Here is a 25952-nt window from a genome sequence, read left to right as displayed (position 1 = left end):
AGCCTGCTGTGCTCAAGGTGGGTGACTTTTAAAAACCAGACTTGATCCAAAAAACACCTATGCAAACATCTGCTTCATTTTAGGCTGAAAAGATTTCAATTTCTTTCAGTTTGGTCACTGACAAACCTTATTTTTTAACATGGTTTCAAGCACGTGCTGCTTCAGAGGGCGGCCAGGGAGAGGTGGCTGGGTTATTCTGTAACTGCGGTGCCCAGCAAACACATCCTTTACCAGGTTAGGGCTATTTGCAGCTTCTTTATGAGAGATCTACACGATCTACGTCACATCAGATAGCCCACAAGATTCTTCTACAATGGATTACCTCTGGCAATGTTTTCCAGAGATTTCATTTATTGCAAAAAGACCAAAGGTAATGCTATTCCTGTGCTAATAACTAAAATAGTCTGGGTCTTGGAAAAGTTTCTGTGATAAGAGTTCCTATAGGCTTACTCGTTACTCTGGCTCGACCGTAGCAGTGTAGCTTCCTCCACCACTGTGTTGTGGGGAGCAGGGCACAGTGGTGAGAAGCAGAAGGGAAAGGGGGGACCTAACCCCCCCCTAAGGGAGGGATTCTTCTTCTTCTAGGAGATCTGCACCCAGATAATCTCTCACAATGGCCCCAGCCAGTGTTTGGGAATCACTGTAGAGCTGAAGACATTAACTGTTCTCAGGTGATTTCCTAGTAAAGCTGCTGGTCAGAAACAGAGAGGTGTAGGGCTGGAGGCTGCATAAAGACTAACCCAGGTTCCTGGGTTACTGTCATTTCTGTCATTGCTAATGGCTGATTCAGCAAGGTACACGCTGACGTAGACTAGACCTGAATTGAAGCAGCAGTCTGAGACACGAGAAGAGATCAGAAACCACGTTCTGAACTGACCACACCATTGCTGGGGGTTGAGCTGCAATCACTTCTGAAGATAAGTATGAATGAAAATACAATAAATCGTTTATCTTTTTTATGTCCCAATCATTTATGATCAGAAAGTAATCAGATGCTGGGCATAATTAGGCATAGGGTGGGACCCAATCAGCATCATCTCTACTGAGCACTCTGCTGCCGCTCATTGGTGTTCACTATCACAGGGCACATATAAGCTCAGAGCTGGAGCACAGTGAGAGCGCTCAGACAGTACGCTGGAGGTGGTGAGTATGGTTTATCTCTTACTGAGCTTCTTTTATAATGGTGAAGTGCATGGGAGCCATGCGCACTAGCCAGGTAGCTGTTACCATGAAAAGGCTTGAAAGGAGGATTCTGGCGGCCTCCGCTTCTGAGCCTGATCAGACTTTAACTCTGACCCAGGGAGTGTCTGTGCTTTCAGCAAGCTCTGAGTTAGTCTGCAAAGCAAGGAGGTTCTGTCTTTATGCCACACGGTCAGCTCAGCTGGGTGATGGAGCAGGCTGTCTGCAGAGCCTGTGCAGTCTCCATCCTTGGAGGGTCTACAAGACCCAAGGGGACCCAGTGCTGAACCTGTCTGAGCAGGAAGCTGAGCTGGGGACCTCCCAAGGTCCCTTCCAGCCTAAGTCCCTCTGCAATTCTTTTGAACTGATGCTGCATTTGTCTTGCTCAGTGAGAGCAATAGCATTTCTATAAAATAAAGCAAGAAATCTGCAGTTTCCTTTGAGCAGAGAAAGTTCACATAGATTCTCTCTGCGCTGCCGAGTTCCCATTCTCCCTCAAACTGCTTTGAAGTATCTCAGCCTTCTTGTTGAAGTTATCAACGCAGTCTGATAACTTAATAAACACAATCTTTTATCTACAAAGTACTCTATAAATATTAGCCTACGATCTTTGTCATATTATTTCAGTAAGTGGCAGCAGCTGAATATTACCATGCCCCACCTCTTGGATTGTTTCCAACTCCAGTGGATATTTCCATTATCTCTTGTACATTCTGTCCTGGCTTCTCTAATTGGATGTATTGCACTCTGAAGAGACTTGGGGGACTATTAAGGGACACCTACAACAGGTCGCATTTGACAGCTGGTCAAATAATAGCTGAAGCTTCAGATAGGAGTTAGGGATATAAGTAAGATTTCTGGTGAACAGGAGAGGACATTGCTCTGCTTTGTGATGGAAGGTGACTTGAAACCACTTTGAAAGCACTGTGGGGAGATATTTGCATTGGACATTGCTCTTCTCAGCATTGCTCGGCTGCAGACCTTCCACAGAGGTCCCAACCCCCTCCCTGTCCATGCTTCTCAACCAAGCAAGCACGTTAGCAGGATGAAACTGCGGAACTTATCAGCAAGAGAGTGGCTCCTTGATGTTGTGTCAGGCCTTATAGAGATAGAGGGAAGGTCAAGCTTCAGGTTGTCTGCAATCTTGCATAGACATTATCGAGGTTCCTATGCTTCAGGCTTCAATTTCAATTTCAGAACTACAGTGGTTTTGGATGTATCTAAAGTTCAGTATACTCATCCAGACTCTGGGCACAGCTGGGCAGAGATTTTGGAATGATTCCAGGCTGGCAGGATATCTGTTCTACAGCACTGCACAAGGAATTAACCAGCTTTTGAGAAGATAAGTGACGAATCCTCCATCAGTAAGGAATGTAGATGTTGACATAGTCAAGGGGCAGGCTTTGGTACTTTGTTCTCTGGACATCTAGAAAATACATCCGACTCTACTTTGGGTGACTGAATAAATGGAAATCCCATTCCTTGTGTTTTCTTTCAGAATGTTAAGGAAGCTGAACATAACGAGCCAAATGTGATCTTAGTTTTAAAAGTGTAATGCACTTCCCTCCATGTGGTTCTGTACTTGGCATCTCAGCACAACGTGTAGTCTCTGAGGCTCAGTTTTAGGGCAGGCTTGGCTGCTCTTGGCAGAGTGACCCTGGGGCTTGTGGCACTTCTTGACAGTGGTAAGGCGCTCAGAGGCTGCGGGTTCCAGGTTGCTGTCCAAGGGGGTAGAAGGGCATCTGAGGAGGTCACCTGCCTTGGCCTGGGGCACCTACATCTGGGTGGGTGATGTTATGGGTGATATTGGCTCCTCACATGCTCAGGTGAAGCATAAAGTCTCTGGGACCACCCACTTAAACTGAATGTGCAAACCTGGATCGTATGCCTGCGTGGAGGGAGGCAGTGGCAGCAGGTCCTCTCTGGTGATCCCTACAGCTCCGTGTCAGCCCATGGCTGTGCTCAGCTGCCTCATGGGCAAAGAGGCACAAGTTGAAGACAGACCAGACTGGCAGCTGGCCAAGGAATTGCACTGGAGCCTGGTCAACGAGACCCCAGCTCCAGGAGAGGTCTGCATTGGGGCGTTTAGGCACGCAAGAAGCCTGTGTGGACCAGCTTCTGCATAGGTCAGATCCAGGCTGGAGCTGGAGCTTGGCTTTCCATGGTGCAAGGTTGGTCAGCATAAGCAGCCCTATGTAACAGAGCTCAAGGGCCTGAGGGAGGGTTGGCTGGTGTGCCTCTAGGGAAGGATTTAAGAGTGACTTAGAGACATTGCCTGAAGACGGCCATGAGTTCTTCTCATGAACACATCACCCATGGCCAGAAGGCACCATTCTCTTCCAAATGACCCCTCAAATCTCCTGTCCTTGACCCACTGAGAGGAGGGCCTAGCTCATGGGCCTGCTGGAATGGAGACGGCCTACACTATACCTGGTTAGCCACTGCCCAGCCTCCCACAGGCCGGCACACACCAAGGCCAGGAGATCAGTACCCACAAAGAGGGGAAGGACCCATAGAAGAAACCCTCATACTGTTTTGTAGCAGCTAAAAGTTTCGGTCTCTCCTACATTTCTGCCCCACCATAAAATGGTGAAGATGGGCATAAAAGAAAAAAAATGCTAGTAAAATCTTACTTCTAATGTTTTAGTTGGTAAACAGTGATAAGCATTTTATCTGTGCTTTACCCACAAATGACTTTTGCTCCTTCTCAGTTAATGCATTAGGTAAATAAGGATTTGCTTGGGGAGACATTCTCAAGGCTGACACAAATCCTAGCTTGCAAGAAAATGGATTTTTTTTTCCCTTTAATCTCTCCCAAGAAGCAACAGGTTTGGTGGTGGTTGGGTATAGCACAGAGAAGCAAAGTTTGCAAGGAGAGTTTTTATCAGACCATTTGCATGGTCCAGGTCATTTTGGCCTGATTACCCTGCATGCTCACGGTCTCTTGCTGCCTTTTTGGGCTGCAGTAGGTGCCATCAGGCTGCCTTAGGAAGAGGAGTGGCTTCTCAGCAACTGGCTGCAGGGTGCTAGGTCCTTCCAGAGGCCGCCTTTTCTTCTGAGAAAAAAAAAAAAAAAAAAAAAAAAAGGTTAAACCCACTCAGGGGAAGCTCTGTGTACCCAAGTTTTCTTCATGTGTCCACACCCAGTGCATTGCAGCTGGCTGGCTACTTGGCACTTGTCGGCACTGTGTCTTCTGCCTGAACCACTAGGAGGTGACAGACCTGCCTGGAGTCTTGGATCACACCTGACCATCCCATGTGGACTCTCAGAAGTCCCAAAGAGCTAAGTTTTGAAGGCCCAGGAGCACAACTAAGGTACAGAGCTGGGCCCTTGTTGCTGCCAGGCTCCACAGTTCATTTTTTATCATCAAAGTCACCATGCCTGGTGCTCTTCTTCAAGCTGGGGTAGCAGGGCCAGGCAGCAACATGCATTTATTAACCTTCACCTTCAGAGAATTTCTGGCTTCTGGCTGAAATCTGTTATGTTTCTGTGTTTCAGGGACACCCACGCAGAGTGAACCCCAGCCCCATACACCTGGCTGGTGGAGAAGCCACTGGGAAAGCACAACACTGACTTCAAACAGTCCCGCTGGACTGCTTCAGGAGAAGTGACTTCAAGTGGGTGAAACGAGTGAGCAGAAGGAAAATGGCAGAAATGGTAATTAAGGCTGCCCTTGGGCTCACGTGTTGGGCCACAAGTTATTTAGATAATCATGACTCATCCATACCAGTGTTCTGGCTGCCTGCTTGACTGTTGTGAGTCAGCAGGGTTTTGTAGGCACTACAAAGCCTGGGTGCAAGTCTCCAAACACCATCCTACTGAGCTTCAAAGTCACTTCATTCAGCGAGGGCTGAATCAGGACCAATTCAATCTGTGCATAAGTCAGAAAATTAATTTCCAATTACCGAAACATTTATTTTCTCAGTACGGATGGTTTTCTTAGCCCCAAAAATGTGGCCAATGGGTTGCATAGATGATCACTCCATAGATGGTCACACCATGAAAAGTCACATGAAAACTCCATGTAACTGTTTCTCTTGTTTCCAGTAGGGGTCAGAATACCAGAAACTATAGCAGACACCGACAGTGAACTATAAAACCAAACTTGTCCTTTTCTCTGTATTTAGAGTATTCCTAGAGTACCATTGACAAGATTGTATTTAAGAACCACTAGTGAACTTTATCTTTGGGAACTTATCTAACCCTTTTTTGGTTCCACTTTAATCTGTTTGCCTCTATAGCTGCTCCTGACAGTTTCATTTTGCCTTGTTGTTCAATGCTGAGAAATAGAATCATGGAGTCAAACAATCATTAGGTTGGAAAAGACCACTAAGACCACCCAGACCAACAATCAGCCCATCCCACCATGCCTGCTGCCCATGTCCCTCAGTGCCACATCCACACGGCTCTTGAACACCTCCAGGGACAGTGACTCCACCACCTCCCTGGGCAGCCTGTGCCACTGCCTCACCATTCTTGCTGAGAATAGATTTTTTTCCTAATATCCATCCTGAAACTTGTTTCCCAGTCCCCTACTCTAGATCCACCAGAATTTGTACAAAAGAGTGATTTCCACAATTAAATTCATCTGCAGAATTAGGTTTTTGGAAAGCCAGTAGGGATGCCCCAGGTGGGCTCCCGTCCTCCTTCCACACCCAGATGTGAAAGTAATTGCCTTTGGCAATTATTACACAGGTGCCTGCCTGCCACACTTTTCCTCCCAGGTGACTGTGTACTCTATTTCCACTATACAGGAGACAGCCAAAGCATGCCTGCTCATGAATGGCAGCTGCATGGGAAGTCAGGAAAGCAAAGCCGACAGTGGATGGATTCTTCCCAACTTGCCCAGTAAGTGCACGTGGACAGCTGCAACGCCTGCCAACAAGTCTCCACACTCCTGTATACCCTTGTAAGTAATTCTTTCATGCTTGTTATTTCAGAGTGCAGGAAGGTCAGTGTCTTCTGAAGAGGAAATCCTACTGTTACACCAGAATGCCAGTCACCGGCAGTCTGTAGCTGAACAATATGTTACCCTGATTATGTGTTTTTTTTCCCCTGAAGGCAAAACCCACCTAGTACAGAATCATAGAATCATTAAGGTTGGGAAAGACCACTAAGATTATCTAGCCCAACCATCAGCCCATCCCCACCATGCCCACTGACCACATCCCTCAGTGCCACATCTGGAATTTCTCAGTCCCTTTAGTCTCACAGGAAGATTTGGTGACTCAAAATTCACCTCGGTGTTTTCCAGTGCACATTTGAAAGTATCTGCTAGTTTGGGCATCTCACTTTAGAAGAATTAAGACGAACATATTCCAGAGGTAGATTTCAATCAAGGACTTGCACACTTCTGCAAAATGGACTGTGTGAGGTCTGGTGTTGTGCAGCAGAAGTTGAGGTACTCCCAGTTGTATTACACTCATCCCTTTTTACACCACAGTCAGTGACTGCTATGCGTTCATCAGTTGAAAGGATACCATTCAGCTACCCTTGTTCATTCAGACAGTCTGAAGCAGTGTCTAAGACTGTCTGAATATTAGCAAAGTCTCTACCGATGACTAGAATCCTTCATAAAAATTGATTGCTATGGCTTGGGCTTTTAAATAAGAAAGAAATGACACATGCAGAGGTTGCCCACTCTTTGTAAGTGACCCAAGAGCTCAGTGCAAGGTGAGGTGACCGCTCTGAGTCTGTTCACGTCCTCTGAGCAGCAGATTTCTTCCCAGGGTGAGGCAAACCTGCCAAAGTGACTAGACGAGAAGTATTTTAATGGCCCTGCAAACCAAACGCAGACAGGCTATTAAAGATAAGGCTGTCCTATAAATGTCAGGGAAACTGAAGACACATCTCTGCTGTGCCGGAGCGCTAATTCAGGTCCAGCATGTGGGGAACCAGAGCCTGTGAGAGGTACAGCACTGCCAGCCTGGAGCCCACCTGGGGCCCACGTGGTATCACTGATTCAGGGAATGAAACACAGTCCACTGCGTAGTACTGATGAAAATACACACAAATCACACAGCAGTGGGACGTATCACAACATTTTACTTTGCAGAAGCATGTGGAATGAGCTGGTTGTTTTCCCTGCTCTGTGTGAACTGTAGATGGTAGACAATAGGGAAAGAATCACTGGACTTTCTGAGATGAAACCTAGCTGAGTTTTGGGGCAGAAAGCGATAGTATCAGGGAAAGAAGGTGAAGTATTATTTTAGTTAAGGATATTAATTACATTTTCCCCTAAGTACAGAGATAGACTTGTTCTGATAGTCTTTAATCCAGTTCTGATCTGCTATAACCTGGACTGCTTTTCCTCTGGACCTCTTATGGAATAATATGTCATGAGTAAAAGCAGAAATCCTAGAGAAAAAAACATCCTTGCATCCTTGTTCACTGCTATCCTGAGCCTATAACAACTGCTGCAAGAGAAGAACAACCCCACCACATCCTTTAGGAGCACCAAAGGCGTTTCTACAGATCTTGATATCCACAGACCTGCTTCCTTTGGGCACATGCACAGGGCTCACATAGCTGACAAAGGAAGCTGACTGTGCTAGCATTATTTTTGTAGTGAAATATGGTAGTGATTAGAAAAGTAATTTGATAGGAACTGCTGAAAATTTGGTGCCTTGCTCCAGAGTGAGAGAGAAGCTACTCTTTTGGGGGAGTGCTCATTGTGGTTGCCTTATTGGAGTGCACATAGCATGAAGGCATCTCATTTACCACAATCACTGGCTCTGGTAGATAGATGGCCTTGCTTTCTACTCTTGAGCTGCCTTCCTGCAGTCTGGATGTGTAGCGTAGCTCTTAGGTCGCTCCCTTGGAAGGCAGGCTCTCGCTAAAGGCCACCTGAGGGAGCTGGAGTCTCCTCAGGCTGCTTCTCAGCTCTGCTGAAAGAGGCAAGCATTTCAGAGGCTTTATGGCAGATGGAAAATGGCTCAGCTGTAGGGAAAACTCATTTGTTGAGTTATTGCCTCGCATTTACCAGCACACAGTAGATGTTGTGATGTGCACACTTTCCACAGAGTGAGAGTTAACAGCACGTGTGTAATACACGATAATTCCTGAACTTGAGATGTAAGGAGTTGGGCTCCTTTTGGCAGTAAACGCCTCCAATAAAACATTACCCTGTACTCTTTCAAGGAGTGTATTTATCACGCTTGCAAAACTTGTAGGGAGGTGCGTGACTTTAAGTAAACCAGCATGTCATCCTTGTACCATATGGACTTCCTGTCAGCATACAGCCATCTTGCCTGCATGGCTGCAATAACACACGAGGATAACTTGGGTTCAAGGTTCCAAGGATGATAGCAGGTGAGAACTGTGCTGAATGGTGAGGGAGTAGGGGTTTGTCACCCCACTCAGAGAGACACGTTGACTATCAACCAGGGGCAATACATTTGTGGCCCCAATAAACACAGCCCTCATCAATCTTTTTCTTCCTTCATTTAAAAAGTTCAAGGACAGCAGTTCCCTGTTTGCGTGGCAAGATGCATTCAGCTATGTGTTGGACGAACAACTCTTCTTCATCTGAGTTGCAATCACTATGACGTGTTTCTTGGCTTCTGCTAAGAGGCTGAAAGAGCCTAGCAAAACCACAAGGCTGAATTGCCCAAACCCAAGAGCTCAGTTTAATTATTTGCCAAAAAACTCCAGAGTCCTCTCCTTCATGGCAGAATTCACCCAACCCACAGGAGAGAGAGAAAGCTCTGAGTTGCATAATAAGGCTGCTCTGGAAAATAAAAAAAAAGGTGCCCTGCTAATTTGTCACAGGTGAAGCTGGGATGTATCAATTTGGTTGTAGTTTCTACAGGAGCACAGCTGTGTGAGAGCCCACTGATGCAGGGTTCTGTAGGTCTGAGAAGGAAAAGCATCCTGACTGATATCTCATTTCTTTACTCTGGGCGCATACTGGCAAACACAGATGGTAACTCTAGCCAATGGTTGAAAATGTTCTCAGGTACGTGCATAAAATTCAGACAGAATTCATCACAGGTATCACTTCAAGGGCACAAAACTCCAAAGCAGGTGGTGGTCATTCATACCCTGAAATACGGTAATCAGTTGACTCTGGTGAGCAGATCCTGCTGAGAGAGCACTCTCTTCTCAGTCTGAGACTGAAGTGCCTTGAAGCACCTGGACCTTTTTGATGGCTTGGAGCTATCTTTGCAAGTACAGGAGCGAGTTAAGAAAAAGGTTGCTTGAAGATGGCTGAAAACGTAAAGAGCAGAGGTTGAATTGGATAGGATGGAGGAAAGAGAAAGAGGTCTGGATTGTGCATGGCTTTCTGGCATTCTCATGGACTCTATAATCTTCAGGCTTGTTTGCTCTTTTAACTTCACGTAATTATAGATCCGTCCTCATAGAACAAGTCCTTTCAGAAAAGAAACTACCTTATTTTTTGTGTAAAGGAATAATTAACTCGAGGTAAAAGTGGTGAAAGACCACAGTTCGCTTTTCTTATCATTAGAATCATAGAATCATAGAATCACTAAGGTTGGAAAAGACCCACAGGATCATCCAGTCCAACCATTCGCCCTTCACCAATGGTTCCCACTAAACCATGTCCCTCAACACAACATCCAAATGCTCTTTGAACACCACCAGGCTCGGTGACTGCACCACCTCTCTGGGCAGCCCATTCCAGTGCCTGACCACCCTTTCAGAGAAGTAGTACTTGATGATGGATTCATCTTTTCTCGGTGCTGTGTTGTCTCTTGTTGGTCTTGCTGGAACCTTATTCAGGGTTCATCTTGATTCATATTGTGTAATGATTGCTCTGATTTGACTTTTTTTTGTTTTGTTTTTCCTCCGTTAATACAGGTCAGAAGAAACAAAGATTTTACCCAACATCTTGAAGAAAATTGGCAGCACCCCCATGGTCCGAGTCAACAAGATTGGGAAGTCCTATGGGCTCAAGTGTGAGCTCTGTGAGTTTCCCCTTTCCACCAGGTTTTTCCGGGCCACGAGGTGAGGTTGAGGGGCAGCGTCAGAGCGGGCTTCAGAAGAGACTCTATGGAGAGCAAGAACAGATGGGAGGGCCGCATGTGGCACATGTTGGGTACTCCTGGTTATTAGTTTATGGGACGGTCATCATCCTGCTGCACCACCCCTGCAGGCTGAGCTGGAGCTGCACAGTGCTGGGTCTGTGCCTCTAGGAATTTCACTTTCTGTTTCCCCTTGGGGACTTTCTCAATGTGCAGCTGGAAGCAGAACAGTGGGGCCTTCCTTCTTGTTTGGGAGGATTTGGTGCAGACAGCACCAGGCAAGCCTGCAGAGTGAGGCAGAATCCTGTTTGCTGGGATGCTGTCTCCCTCCCATGGTGCAGCAAGGGAATCATAAAATCATTAAGGTTGGAAAAGACCACTAAGGTCATCTAGTCCAGCTGTCAGCCCATCACCACCATACCCACTGCCTGTGTCTGTAAGTGCCACATCTATATGTTTCTTGGATCCAAGAGAGGGAACAGGACACCCAGCAGCTGTATGTTACTGAGCTGCAGGTCGACACAGGGCCTCTTACCTAGTAAATAAACAAAGGCATGCAGCCTGCAGCATTAAGGAAGCAGTTAAGGTCAGATGCAATTACCTTGTAATCTCTGTGTTATTGAGGATATCTGTGATAGCGGGGAGGGCTCTGGGAGCTGGGGGCTGTGATGCAGCATGATGACCCCGGTCTGTCCCTAAGGGAGCGTCACCTTTGATTTCCAGTGGCAAAATGTGAGTACTTCAACGCAGGAGGCAGCGTGAAGGACCGCATCAGCCTGAGGATGGTGGAAGATGCAGAGAGAGCAGGGATTATAAAACCAGGAGACACCCTGATCGAGCCCACTTCGGGGAACACAGGTAGCACGTTTAGCTTGTGGCACCTGCTCTGTTCTCACCTCAGTTCCCCTCCCTTGCTCTCTCCTGGCAGACTTACTGCTGAAATTCCTGAGTGCCTCTGGATCTCTGTGCAGGCAAGGAGGTGATGCAGATAGCCTGAGGAGCTCGAGAACCTGGGGCAACCCCATGCCTGAATATTCAGAGGTTCCCAAAGAGGATTTCCCTGATGGGCTGGAAGACAAATCTTTTTTTTTTTTCTCCTTGTCACCATCATGCCACTCAGGCACCAGATTACGGTGGGAGACAGCAGAGGAGTCTCCCCACACTGTCCATCCTGCACAGGACCTTCTGTGAATGTTTCCACATCCCCACGCACAGCTCCCACTGCTGCTCATGGGGCAGCACCATGTCCCTGCAGCTGCTGCTGTGCCCTCCCATTGGGGACACACTGCTCCCGCTGCCCCATCTGGCTGGGGAGCAGCTGGCTCCATCCATCACCACAGTGACACTGGCATGCAGATCCCCTTGGCCTGATGGCCATAGGGTGAGATATGCAGCTTCACCACCCCCCCTCCCCCAGAGCATGACTGAGAGCATTTGAGGGTGAGGTACTCCTGAAAACAAATCGCCTCTCTCCTGTGCTTTGGAAGGAGAAAGGGGACTAGGCTTTGTATCAGAAGGAAAGTATTCTCCAGCCTTACCAAGCATTCTGTGCCACACCAGTGTTATTACAGATCATCTCCCACGTTACAACATCCTCACGGTGCTCTGAGTGCATCCTGGAGGGCTCACAGAAGATGCTCTCACATGCAGCTTGGCAGTGAAAATGTCTGGGTTGTGTTCACCAGTGGGAGAGAGGCCTGTTGGGAGGAGAAGAGAATGCATGCCGGTTGGCTTTGCCAAATGCTGTTGTTGAATGATCCCCTTTCCTCCCCTCCACCTAGGAATCGGGCTGGCTCTGGTAGCTGCAGTGAAAGGCTACCGCTGCATCATTGTCTTGCCGGAGAAAATGAGCATGGAGAAGGTCAGAGCTCTGTACGGTATTACCCACAGCCTGGGAACATCTCTCTCTCTGTCTCTCTCTGCCTCTCCCTGTCAAAAGATAGACTGTCCTCTCCTTTAAAGGGCAATGAGCTTCACTGCAGATACTGGCACATATCTGTAGCTGTTCAGAAGATTTCCTCTTGACAAAAAAAGCACACTGCAGTGATCTAACTAATTATGTCGTGTCGGTGACGCAGCTTGGGTCATGTGTTAGCTGAACACGGTGTTTATCTGTAGAGACGTGGAGCAATCCACGCTCTGAGAGTGAGGGCTGGAGGGAGCAGGGGAGAGGCATGTCGGGTGCTGGGGCTGCTGATCCTGCTGTATTTCTCTCCGGTGTCTGGCCAGTCACTTGATCTCTCCACCTCGGTATGATTTCCTTTAACCTGGAGACTCTGAATGTTCTTTGAACTGCTTTCTCAAGCTGGTGGAAACCAAGTCACTTACGCAAGCAATGATGCCCTGGGAGTGGTGGAAATCTCCACCTTGGGCCCACGAACTGTTCAGCTGAGTCACAAAATCACAGAACGGCCTGGACTGGAGGGGACCTCAAGGATCATGGATCTCCAACCCCCCCGCCACAGGCAGGGCCACCAACCTCCACATTTAATACTAGACCAGGCTGCCCAGGGCCCCATCCAACCTGGCCTTGAACATCTCCAGGGGTAGGCATCCACAACCTCTCTGGGCAGCCTGCTCCAGCACCTCACCACTCTCATAGTAAAGAACTTCCCCCTGACATCCAACCTAAATCTTCCCTCCTTCAACTTAAAACCATTTCCCCTTGTCCTGCTGTTATCTACCCTTTCAAAGAGTTGACTTCCCTCCTGTTTGTAGGCTCCCTTTAGGTACTGAAAGGCTGCAATAAGGTCACCCCTCAGCCTTCTCTTCTCCAGGCTGAACAAGCCCAGCTCCCTCAACCTGTCTTCATAGGGGAGGTGCTCCAGCCCTCTGATCGTCTTTGTGGCCCTCCTCTGGACCTTCTCCAAGAGCTCTCTCTTTCTTGTATTGGGGGCTCCAGACCTGGACAGAGTATTCCAGATGGGGCCTCACAAGTGCAGAGTAGAGAAGGACAATCACCTCCCTGTCCCTGCTGGCCACCCCTCTTCTGATGGAGCCCATTTGCTTTCCAAGCCGCAAGAGCACACTGCTGGCTCATGTTAAGGTTTTCATCCACCAGGGCCACCCAGGTCCCTCTCTGTAGGGCTACTCTCAAGGACTGCTCCTTCCAGTCCGTATAAGTGCCTGGGATTCCTCTGTCCCAAGTGCAAAACCTTGCACTTTGCTGTGTTGAGCAGCCTTTCAAGTCTGTTGAGGTCCATCTGAATGGCATCCCTTCCTTCCACTGTGAACTCATGCTAATGAAGCCAGATCTGGACTCTGACTTGGCTCTAAACTCAGCCCTTCTCCAAAGCACCACCCTCATTTTAACATAAATCTCACTTAAGCTCAGTCTGGATCAGATGCCACATCCAGCTGCCACGAGCTTCACCTCCAGGAGCAGTGGCATGTGCCCACCCTTCTCCTTTGACCCCCTCTTCCTCCAACAGCTGCACCTCCCAGTGGATATATCCCAGGATTGACGGTAGTTGCTTTTTCCTTCAAGGGGACCTGGGGCAAAGACAGCTTTGAGTCCTTCTTTGCATGCAGGGTCTCAGCCCAAAGCACATACAAAAGCTGCTTCCCAAGCACTGCTCCCTGCCTTGGTTCCCATGTGCCACAGAGTGGCACAGTGTTACCTACCTCCGTGTCCCCAGACTGTCCCCAAGTAGGACAAGGCACAAAGCCAAGCTTGAACCCATGTGTCAGCTGCAGGCAGGAGGCTCTTGGTGCCAGAAGGACATCAAAGATAGCATAACCAAGAACTGGACATCGTATCTCCAAATGTTAAATGTCTTCTGCATGCAAAGCTCCTCTGATATCTGATGCTGCCATGAATGCACAGGCTCAGATTACCAGCGCTGCATAGGATCGGTTGCCTTACATCTCCTTTCTTCCCTCCAAAAGGTTGATATTCTGAAGGCACTGGGTGTTGAAATTGTGAGGACCCCATGCACCCGTTTCGATGCTCCGGAGTCTAACATTCGTGTTGCCTGGAAGCTGAAAAATGAAATCCCAAACTCTCACATCCTGGACCAGGTAAACGCAGTTCTTTCACGGACTTGCTTCCCAAACACAGCTCATAGAGCGTGCTCCAAGTCGGCCTGCATCTGGGGCCTTTGTTCAAACTGGCAACGGAGGCAGATTTCACCACTGTGGAATTACCATTTTATGGTGCATGAAACATAATCACTGTCCTGTAAAGCAGAGTGGCAGAAACAAAATCGGGGGCACCTCTAAACCTGTAACACTTCTGCCAGCACTGGGAGGTGGGGGAGGCTGGGTTTTCTTGCCCACTTGAAAGGCTCCTCATGTTGCTTCAGGCTTACCTTTGACCTGAAAATCACTTTTTACACCAACGTAGCAGCCTTGTTTCTGCCTCGGAAATAAGCACCATGCTGCAAAGGGCAAACCCTGATGGTTCACAGCAGTAGTTCCTACAGCACTGGGTCTTGTGCAGGGGGGTACTTCTCCTTCTGGTCAGACCCTACTGCAGGAAAGAATCCCAAAGAAAGAATTGAATAGGATATTTGAGAGGGAAGTTGTTTTCTTATTATTATTATTTTATTTTCTGAACGCTTTAGGAGTACTGTAGGGCTGTGTTTTCAGCTTTTTCTAGGCAACAGGAAAGGTTAATAACAGCCATCTGCAATGCTGAGGGACTGCTGCCTCCAACAGCAAAGACACCAACAAAACCACAAAACCTGGCAGTGCAGAGTGTGGGACAGTCACACTGTCCTCACACCAGAGGCATCGCATACCAGAGAGTGAGTGTTCATAGGCTGCCAGTATTCAGGTTTCCAGTGTGGACAGGTTCTAAGTGTTCTTAGAAACCTGTCCCAAGGTGACAAACAGGAGGAACACCTGTGACCTGGCAGCCCTTGCCAGAGAGGGGAGAGGGGCAGCTAGATGTTTTGGGCAAGGCTCATCAGGAGCTATTGCTAGTTCGGTATTTGACCTATGCTTTATCCCATAACTCATGCTGTTCTCTGTTGAAATAAACAGTACCGAAATCCAAGCAACCCTCTGGCTCATTACGACACCACCGCTGAGGAGATCCTGGAGCAGTGCGAAGGTACCATTTGTACCATTATTTCTACATGCAGAAGACGTGTGGAGGGCTACAGCCCTCTGTGAGAGGCCCGTTTTACATAGTTTATTGAGTGAAAAGTATAGAAGTGGCCCAGAGCGCCTTTGTAAGGGAAGATATCCTTGATAACACTGACACGTAGAGTGTAGCAACTTCACATGACCCACTCCAGATGCACCTAAGCCTGCAGGTCTTCCCTGTTATGGCCTCTGATTTCAAAAGCCTGAGGGAGGAGACATGACAGTGAACAAAACCTGGCTCTCCTGAAGCAGGAAGAGCCATCTCTTGGCTGATACAACACCTACGTGACCTGTCATCTGAGAGCACTGGATGGCTCAGGAGGCCTCGCTGGGGGGGACGTATCCATCAGGGCATGGAGGGTTGCATCAGATCCTGAAATCTCATTTGCAAATCAAATCAGATTGTAACTTAACAAACTAATGACATTTGATGTGACAGCCAGGGGAGGATGAAGGACTATCTCAGTTCCATGCCTGTACAGATAGAAGTGAAATTTATTGCCAGTACTGTGAGCAATGCATAGGGTGGACAAGATTCAGGTGTTTTATCTGGAGAGCAGTTATCATAGTAGCACAGTAGTTGGGTAGCAGCAGAAACAAGAATCTCGACCTTCCTTCCATTACATTTAGATTTGTTCCTGCTGGCAGCCAGCAGTGAACTGTGAGTCCTTTTGCCCCAGTGTAGTTGCATCACAGGGCTTTGAAGGCCTGGCACAGATTCTGCTCCTGCAAGTCCTAAACCACTATAATTTCTCCAAAATCAGTGACATTACATCTGACTGACACCGGTACCACCAACCTCCATGGGTACTAATGCTATCTGACAAGCTGTCCCTCCTGTTGATGTGTACCGTTATTCACATGCACGCTTTGCTCCAATGTGGTGCAGTCTGAAAGGGCTGGAGGTGCTAAGATCTTCCCTCCCCCTTAGACCAGTAGATGCCAAGTGTGAAGAAACCATGGAAACCAGTGGGAGATGTGGAGGTCATCCTCAGCCCCCTGTGCTGAGGAAAGACCAGCTGTACTCAGATCCAGCTAGCTCCTCCAAGCTCCTCACCATGCCTGTTAGTGTGAGCCCTGCCTATCCTTATCACACACAGGGTTGTAGCAGCTGATGGACATGGGACTTGGACAAAAGAAAGACAGTGCTGTGGCCAGGCTGAGTCCCTGTGAGCCTCTCTCTTCTCTGACTTGCAGGCAAGGTCCACATGGTGGTGATTGGGTCCGGCACAGGGGGCACCGTCACTGGCGTTGCGAGGAAGTTGAAGGAGAAGTGCCCGGAGTGCAAAGTAAGCTGGGAGACAGGGTTCCCATTGGCTCCCCTGGGTTTTCCTGCCTATGTTTTTGATCAAAACTAATGCTATGGTTCACGTGTGGCAGGGCTGAGCTAGCAGCTGTTGTCTCTGCCTATTCATTTTTTCATGCTGAGCCTGGCTTTTGTTGGAAGCAATTTGGTGTTACTCTCAGCTTGAGCTAGATTCATTCAAATGCCTTGGAAGTCAAAGGGTCCACAGCCTCATGTCCTGCCCTTTGCAGGACACAGTCAGGTGTCTCATGAAGAAGTGTCTGGCCCAGCTGACAGCATTACTGCTGCTACTCCTGGGTAACTGGCTGCTGGATGGTACCGCCCTGGCTGTGCCAGTGCTTCTCACCTGCCTTTGCAAAAGCCTCCATGCCAAATGGTTGACACCACTCATAGATGTTCATTCTGTGGAGCTTTGAGGCAAACTGGAGGCTTGGCAATTACTTCTCCCCAAGTGTAGAGAGCATGTGAGCGAACTCTGATGGTGGTACAGGTTGAGCCACTGGTGGACCCAGGCATGAGATGAGCTCTTTGGCTGCCTGGTGCTGCATGTAGAGCAGTGCTGTGATTCCTTCTGAAGCTAAGCACTGAAGGAAGTAGCCTCAGCTCAGACGGAAGGCTATAAGCAATTAGAGAGATGCCACTGTCAGCCAGCAGAACTGGATCCAGATAGAATGTCTGTCTGTAGCCACAGGCTTCCACCAGTTTGAGCTAACTGGCAGGCATTGCAGTGGTGCAGATGAAGGAGTTCCTACTTTCTCACCTAAGAGCTGAACGTTGGAAGTATCAGCCTCTGCCAAAAGGGTGATGACAAACACCTGGAGAGTGATAACATTTTAAGCCATCACTGTCACTTCTGTAGCAGCTGAGCCCTCTCTATTTAAAATAAATAAATAAATCAAAGTAGGAAACTGTAGTTTTCTTTATCCTGGAGCACTTCCACACTGCCAGTGGATAGTAATATTAATGAATATACTGGGAATAAAAATGTCACCGATAAAGGTGGGGGTATTTTTTTCTTTGAGATGATATTTTTGAACTCCTCTTATGGTTAAAAATGTTTCCTTCCCTTGCAGATAATTGGTGTAGACCCCGAAGGCTCCATTGTCGCTCTGCCCAGTGAGTTGAACAGGACAAACAACATAACCGTAGAGGTGGAGGGCATTGGGCATGACTTTATCCCTACCGTCCTGGACAGATCAGTAAGTAGCTGTGTGATGAGAGGCCTCTGCCTGATCTTTGTCTTTGCATCCAATCTACTTCCACCATTTTCTCTCCCTCATCCTGGCTCTGGACCTGTCAGACAGTCCTCCATTCTCCATGGAAAGGGTTCTGGCTAGAAAGGCTAGAGGGGTGCTCACAAACAAGGACTCAGGCTGCTCTGATGAATGCATTTGTTCTCATCAAGTGTGGAAAGCAGCTCAAAGCTACCAGGTGCTGTAGGCATCGGCACCATGGCAGATGTCAGAGGGTTGGGGCAGCCTGAAAAATCTCCTCCAGGAACTGACCATCTTGCTTTCTCTTCAGGTGGTTGATCAGTGGTATAAATGCAACGACAGAGACTCGTTCCTCATGTCCCGCAGGCTGATTAGAGAGGAAGGATTGTTGTGTGGTAAGCATCAGTGACAGCAGCTGCTTCTATTAACAAACTTTCTCAACCTCATCTTTTAATTGCTTTTGGACCAAAGCAGTTCAGGGGTAGGTGCTCTCTGCATTTTGTGTCTGCGAGGTTAATGAGGCCGAATGGCTATTATGTAGATCTCTGTAGATGTCAGGGGTGTTGCAGAGAGCCAGTGGTCTGGGATCTGGCTCATCGTCAACAGTAATTATAGAAGCAGTAACTCTCCGCTTGCTGTAACGCTTTTGCACATGGATCTTCTGGCCTAATTTTGCCTGGTGTAGTGTTACATGGGCTGAAGAGATGGATTACCGGGATTCAGGATAGGACAGGTGGACTAAAACTGTCCCTCTGCTAGCAACTGTGCGGGGCTATAATCTTTGTCTTTGAACTATTGCCATACTAGAGGTGCCAGGTTTGGACCAGGAAAGTTTGGAAGTAAAGTAAGTGTAAGATGTTCTTACTGAGTATTTCTCCTTGTGCCAATGAACTGGAAGTGATCCTTAGGGCTTCCCAAAGTGAATAGATGTCCTCAGGCAAACCCTGCCTGTACTCTATGGGTCTCTACATAGCATCAGCATTTTTCAGCCTTGCCTGTCCCTGAGCAGATAGCTATAGCTTTGCGCCCAGGACCAGACGATATAGAGGCTTGTAGGTACAGCTGGTAAAAGTCGTGAGCACTCGCATCCCAGGAGCTTTGAGGGAGATCAGGCTATTTGTTATGTTGATTTAACTTAGCAGACACAGAGTCGCTATGTTTTGATGGAAACCACTTGCTGAACTCATTTATAAATTCTGAATAGCTTCGTGTTCCCAGGACTGCATTTTTCAGAGACTTTCACCATTAGTTTGAAAGATGTGACCCAGTGCTAATTAACCTGCAGTAAACTACGTGCTGCCTTGAGTGTAGTGTGTAATGGGCACACAGATAGTGGAATGACTTCCAGTACTCGAACTACCCATGGAGAAATTGCCTCTGTAAAGCAGTGACCTGCTTCCCCTACGTGCAGCAAACCACATGCGTACACACACACACTGTTCAAGTCTTTCCATCACGTCAGCCTGGTATTCCAAGCATGAGTGTAATGTTTATGTTTTTTTTTTTTTTCTTTCAATCTTTACAATGCATTTAAAGCAAATCTTTGATTGACAAATGCTTTCGCCAGAAGGTCTTGTTTTGGCATAGTGTTCTCCTCACCCAGAGAAAGGGTGCAGTACGGGCAGCAGTGATATGAATGACCCCACACCGAACCTTTCGGTCCTTGGCCTGCCTGCAGCATCTCCACAGGAGGTGATTCATAAGGGGGACTCTTCTTGCTGCCTCACAAGCCCATTGCCACAAGGCATCCTATGAGCATGTGCTATCAGTCCCTTCTTGGTCTCTTCCTACCCTCAAAACCTACAAGGCTATCCTCCTCCCAATGCTCGTCTCTCTCTTCTTGGTACCCATCAGGTGGCAGCTCAGGCAGTGCCATGTCTGTTGCCGTGCAGGCTGCCAAGGACTTGAAGGATGGTCAGCGCTGCGTCGTCATCCTGCCAGACTCTGTCAGGAACTACATGTGAGTTTCCCACTTCCCCTTGAACAACTCATAGGGAATAAAATGACATGAAGAAACAGCACACTGCAGCGATAAACAGCACGGGCTGGCTGTTGGGCCACTTGGGTTTTATTTCCTCTTGTCGCTGCCTTACTGCACGGAACAGGAATCAGTCGACCTAAAGTTTTTGAACTTGCATGCCTCGAGTTAGGAACACAAATAGCTGGCATGCTTTGAGGAGTCACTGAGCACCTGCAGCTCCCAGTGACCTTAAAAGGGGCTAAAAGCAGCCAGCTGCAAAAATCATGGGAACCCTGAGGCAGTGCTGCGGTCTGATGCATGGAGCAAAGCACGACTGCTTGTGGAAGGCTCACAGACCCGTTCTTTGTTGGTGATTTCTAGGTCCAAGTTCTTGAATGATAAATGGATGATAAAAAACGGATTCCTAAATGATGTCCAGGAGCACAAGCCTTGGTAAGACAACTTCCACCAGTATGAACTGTGCTAAGGGAATCAGCTTTCTGAGGCTGGGAATGATTATCTTCAAAGGAAAGCGTTATCTTCTAGTATTTAAAAAAAAATGCAATTAACTCCAGATCCCTCTTGGAAGGCTGTAAAGTCAGCTCCTCTACTCTCAGTGATGAGATATCCCTCTTCTCCAATTAGTCTGTTAAGGAGCCGTTTCTGTTCTGAAGATGCTGTTCTACTCCTATGTGACAGTCGTTGTCCAGTCCACTGAGAATGATGGAGAGGGACCTGGTCAGCCTCTGCTTACAAGCTTAAAGCATGAGCTTTGCAGGCAGGCAGACAGAATATCTCTTCACAGTTGGTCTTATCTCTACTGGCCTTGTCTCCCTGAGCACGTCCCACAGCCGCGCAGCATTGAGTAACATCTTGGTGCTGCCATTTGTCTTTCAACAGGTGGTGGAACATCAAGGTGCAGAAACTGAATCTCTCAGCCCCTCTCATTCTTCTCCCAGAAGTCAGCTGTCAAAAGGCAATTGAAATCCTCCGGGAGAAGGGATATGACCAGGCTCCCGTCGTTGCTGAATCAGGGTAACTATTTTTACTTGGTACAGAGATGGCCATTCCAACAGGAAAAACAGCTACCATGAAGCTAAAAAGAAAGTCTCATCTACTTATCCAATGATAGAGCACTTGTGCTGAATTCTGAGAGGCACATTGTTAAAATACCATCCGCCTCCTTGTGAAGAATAAGCATATGGGTCAAAATCTGGAGACATTCTATCCCATAAATTCTACAGCCATTTAATGAGCTCAGTGTTTCGTAGAATTGAATAACTAGAAAGTTTAGAGCCTTTATTTTTTGCTAACAATAACAACAGATGCAATTCATAAAGGGAACTCTCTGTGATAGGTCATTCTAGGGGGTTGCCACCATAGGACCCCTGCCCACTAAAGATCCTGCTCAAATGAGGAGAATGCTGGTGCTTCTCGCTCACACCAGCAGGAATTTAGTCACTGACTACATAAGATGTGTGCTTGACCTCAGGCCTGGCTTTCTGGAAAGCTCTGTTCCTTTGCAGACTTATTCTGGGAATGGTAACCCTCAGCAACACCCTGACCTCAGTGCTGGCTGGAAGCGCACAGTTCTCAGATCCCGTTACAAAAGTAATCTACGACCAGTTCTCTAAGGTACTGCTAAGGTTGTGGCTGCTGTCTTCTGCTGTCTGGGGGTGGGGAGGAGATGCTCCACCACCCTGAGGTGTGAGAGCAGCTGGGAGAGGAGGGCAGAGAGGGGAAGGTGGAGAGAAATGGGGAGGGTGACCAGCATAGAGATGAGAATAGGGAAGGCACCTGCAAAAACATTGCCAGCCCTGTGGAGTTCAGATGCGGGAGCTTCTACATCAGGAGCAAAGCACTTGAATGTCCTCACCCATTCTTACATTTGGCCAGCACCCACTGTGAGCAAAGCCCAGACATTCATAGGTCTGGGGCAGTGGGCATGGCCTCTGAAGGGGCACTGGGCAGGTCCCATGTGCGACCTGGAGGGACGCCTAGATTGGGTGGCCAGCAGCAGTCCAGAGATAGAGTGAGGTATATGGCTGGTACTGAAGGTAGCTCATGCTGGCCCACAGAGGCTTTCAGGTAGACAGCACTGTATTTCAGCTGTGTCAAAGCCAGCCTTGCAGGTTTCCCACAGACACTCCCATAAGGACAGCAGTGGTGAGTAAGGAATGTCTGATCCAGGTCCACTCTGCTCACCTGGTTATAATTAGAGGTGGGAGGCAGGTTCCTCACCTCTGTTCTGTAAATGTAAAGTGAATTGTAAAATGTCTCTTTCTGTCCTGTTTAGATCAGCCTGGAGGACAGCCTTGGGAAGCTTTCCTGCATCCTAGAGAACGACCACTTTGCTATCGTTGTGCACGAGCAGATGCAGTGTAGGTATCTGTAAAAAGGGGAAGCACTGTCCAGGCTTTGCACAAATGTCTGAGAGGGGAGAGGGAAATCCCCAAACCAGAGAGGGATCAGTGCAGCTGCTCCACATGTGCAGCATCTGCACCTTTGCAGGAAGGAGTTGCACCTCACAGCTCTGCAAAGTGCTCAAATAGCCTGAAATAGTCTGCAAAGTGCTGAAATAGCCCGATCATTCACCCATTTCCTTTCCTGATGCTGCAGGGATGAGGGAAGCAAGGGGAAACCTTATCCAGTGGAGCCTGGGACCAGCATGTGACTGGCTGTGTCCCGCAGGAACATATCACAGATCCTGTCCTTGGGATCTGTGTTGTTCCCAGTGAAAAAAAAATGACACTGAAGCTCTCACATCAGCTCCTCATCTCATAGTTTCCCATGGAAACCCAGCTTTGGGAGCGGGAAGGTGTTTGCTTGGTCTCCTCCCGTGACAAGCAAGGCAGACTGTATGTAGCATCTGGGGTGTGGTGCTCTTGCTGTGCAGCTGTAGCCTCTGCAAATCTGGCCTAACACATCTTTCTAGTACAATTACACTGTAAAACTTGCAGAAGGTACGAATTTGACCTTATGTTGAGGGAGGTTCTTTGTTTAAAATATAGCAACACAAAAGCCAAACAGTCAGAAGAGCCATGTTTAGCGTGATGCTAGAGCTGAAGGCTGCAATTAAACTGACTTTATGGGGTTACACACTGTACACGCGAGGCATTCCTGTGGTGAGCAGCATGCGCTACTGTGCTGTACTGACTGCCAGCAGCGGGCTGCTGCTGAACTGGGAGCCCCAAACCTGCTGTGTGCCAGCTGCCCCAACCCATCTGCTTGCATCCCCGCGGCCTGCTGCAGATCCCCCTGCGGCTCCAAAGCCACCTGCAAGCCCAGCCAAGCAAAATCCAGTGCACGGTTTCGATTCTTTCACCAAAAAACACCTTTAGGCTGACTTCCCTTTCTCAGCAGCGTTGCTGCTTTAATGCCCTCACAGTTAGCCCCTTGTATCTCATTGCCACATCTTCACAGTTTGTTCTTCTTCCTCACGTTTGGACGCTGGCGGCTCATTTTATTTTCCTTTAGGAAAACATTTATCAGATAGTTGAAGTAATTGCTGCGATGTTGTTTTATTAACGGTGGTGTAGGACGTTATTAGAGCAGAATAGGAAGTGGCTCTAAAGGATCCCATTGCTGCTCTAAAGAGTCTCATTAGTTCGGCCTGAAACGTTTTGCAGTGATAGAAGCAGAATGGAGGCCGGCTACATACAATGGGGGAGTCAGGGGTCCTGCTTTGGTAAGGAGTGCACTATTTGCAGTTCAACCTCCCTGACGTGACCCAGTAACCTGACTTGAGGCTGCCCTGGTCATTTCAGTTGAGGTATGGCAGAGACAGCTGCTGTCCCAGTTATGGTTTTCTCTTAAAGAATAAAGAGCAGCCTCAATCTGCATGGCCGTGGCTTTTAAAATTCTTCTTTTTCTTCTTTTCTTCCTCTTTTCCTTAAATTCTCCTCCACTAACCTGGCGTTTTCCGTGCTTCCAGTCAGTGGGAATGGCAGTTCCTTCATGAAGCAGATGGTGTTTGGCGTGGTCACCGCCATGGACCTCCTCACCTTTGTCAGCAGAAATGACAAGAAGTAAGGAAGGAGGCCGGCCGTGCTGAGCCCCGTGCCTCCCGCAGGGTCAGCTGCTCCTCCTGAGCATGAAACACGTGGCTGAGGATATTTTGTGGTCTAATCCAGCTGATGGTTTCTCAAAATGACTATGTGAAAATTGTAATGTAATAACCGTGTGTCTGCTAGATGCCAGCCAGAGCATCACTAAAGAGAAGCGAAACAAAAGAAATTACGTTTGATGGCCGTATGTGGTTACATGGAGCTACAGAGGGCTGGACAGGTAATGAGGGGTTAGGTTGGGATGAGGATTGCTGTTGTTGTTGCCCAGGTGTTTCCCGATGCAGGTTTTAGCGCCTTCAGGAGAAGGAGGATGTCTTACTGAGGTTGGAGCCCATCTCCAACAAGAACAGCTCAACTCCTCTCGGCTCCTCTTGAGGGCTGGGGACAAACCATGTCACACTGCACCCTCCTGACCCTCATCACCTCTCGCAGAGGCTGCAGCTCACTGGAAACACTGCTGCTCACCCCTGGCTCCTTTTGGGGTCCAGAGAGGGAGCATCTGACTCCCCCACTGGGGCGAGCAGGAGGGACAGAGCCAGGAGGAGCGGGGCTGTGGGTGGGATGCGGACCGCCTGCTAAACACAAAGAGGGGAGCTGAGCAGGCACAAGCAGGGTGGGTGGGAAGTGACATCCAGGGGCTGCGATGGGCAGAGGGGTGGGAAACGAGGGGCAAGGTGCCGGGCAGGTGGGGAATGAGAGTTCCTGTGGGGCTGCAGGCCTGGGAGGGCTGGTGGCAGCAGTGTGGGCCGCACGTCCCCTGGGCTGGGACAGCCAGCCGCACCCCTTTGAGGAGCGGAGACTCATTCTCACGCCATGATAACAGGGCCACGAGATAGGGCTATGTCCCAATTTCCTGTGTTATTCAGCTCATGAATATTCAGCCTGAGAGCTCATTTTCAAGGGAGCAAAGGGGAAAGGGGTCCTGTTGCTGTCATAATACTGTATGCCAGGAACTGATAACGAAGGTCAAAAGAGGCATTTGTCATGGCTCTGAAAATGTAAATGAAATCAAATGTGAAACCAGTGCTGTGGGAACAAGCTGAGTCGGTGCCGCTGAGGCCTGCTGTGGGAGAGCTGCTCTCAAAACAAGCAGAGAGCTCTGCAGTTTTTCCCTGCATCTCGGGAGCTCCTCCGAGGGGACAACAACTAATTTTGGCTTGCTGCTAAGTGGCTCGTCCGTATTTTCAATTGAACCTAGTTTGTAGGAGCTTTGTATTAAATTAAGGAACGCTGAAGTATTTATATTTAGGAATAGTGTCTCTGCCACCATTTGCTCCCTTCAGTTACACAAACATTATCACGTCTCCTGCAAGTTTTTGCCTGTGTAATGACCATATTTGTCCAGAAAAAAAAAAGTAAAAACGAATCAGATCGACCTTATTGTGCTGTATTTACTTCAGCAGCTCTGTTGCAATCTGAAAGACATTTGGTGAAACGTGCCACAATCAGAGGCAAAGGGAGACACGGAGGAGCCCATCACAAAGCACAGCTGTGCTGTGCAGGTGACAGAGCCGTGGCACAGGCTGCCCAGAGCCTGTGGGCTCTCCTCCTTGGAGACCTTCAGACCCCAGCGGGACGTGGGCTGGGCACCCTGCTTTGGGTGTCCCTGCTGGAGCCGGGGTTGGGCCGGATGGACCCAGAGGGCCCTTCCTACCTCAAGTGGTTCATGCATGTATTCCGTACTCGCATCATTAAGTCTTTAAATGCTCCATAACCCCGCAAAGTGAGAACTGAAGATGATTCTCTATCCCTTCGAAGCCCAGGATGCACTAAGACCTTTCTGATGGCTGTAATATTTCTTCCAGTGCAGGAGAAGTGGAGATCTGCCCCCACTCAACAGCCAGGGGCATTTCCCTCTCTTAGAGGAATTCTCCTTTTTGGGAGGACCTCAGATTTCCCACTTCCTAAGCAAGGACCTTATTGGGACAGCTCATGTCCCAAAGACAGCTCGTGAGGCTTAAGGTCAGTGTGAGCCAACTCCCGGGGCACCACTGAGGGGTGATCTGACCTGCCCATAGCTGGAGACCACTGCCTCAGCCCCAGAACGTAACCCACATGGAAACAGTCTCCTGTTTGCTGGGCAGCTCGGCTGCCTTTGCTGGTGGTTAGGGAGGCTTTGAGGTGCCTGCTGAGCTTTGTGGCAGGAATGAG

The 25952-nt window shown here is 48.4% G+C and overlaps 1 protein-coding gene across 2 annotated transcripts; it reads left to right on the top strand.

Moving 5' to 3' along the window:
* The first annotated feature begins 1116 nt into the window (after positions 1 to 1116).
* Positions 1117 to 25177, top strand: CYLY (cysteine lyase). 2 transcript variants are annotated; one of them, XM_040652601.2, is made up of 17 exons: positions 1117 to 1143; positions 4678 to 4796; positions 5934 to 6088; positions 10000 to 10106; positions 10887 to 11021; positions 11945 to 12024; positions 14052 to 14183; positions 15150 to 15219; positions 16452 to 16543; positions 17634 to 17759; positions 18085 to 18169; positions 19629 to 19734; positions 20116 to 20187; positions 20635 to 20769; positions 21261 to 21369; positions 22031 to 22115; positions 23669 to 25177. In XM_040652601.2, the coding sequence occupies exons 3-17, from the start codon at positions 5958 to 5960 to the stop codon at positions 23764 to 23766; spliced, it is 1563 nt and encodes a 520-aa protein (XP_040508535.1). In that variant the 5' UTR covers positions 1117 to 1143; positions 4678 to 4796; positions 5934 to 5957; the 3' UTR covers positions 23767 to 25177. The 2 variants fall into 2 exon arrangements, with proteins under 2 accessions (XP_040508535.1, XP_015156382.1); XM_015300896.3 differs by having other exon boundaries at positions 4678 to 4836.
* Positions 25178 to 25952: the final 775 nt, after the last annotated feature.

Source organism: Gallus gallus, chromosome 1, assembly GCF_016699485.2.
Source record: "Gallus gallus isolate bGalGal1 chromosome 1, bGalGal1.mat.broiler.GRCg7b, whole genome shotgun sequence".
Classification (NCBI taxonomy): domain Eukaryota; kingdom Metazoa; phylum Chordata; class Aves; order Galliformes; family Phasianidae; genus Gallus; species Gallus gallus.
This window is presented reverse-complemented; position numbering and strand designations above follow the sequence as displayed.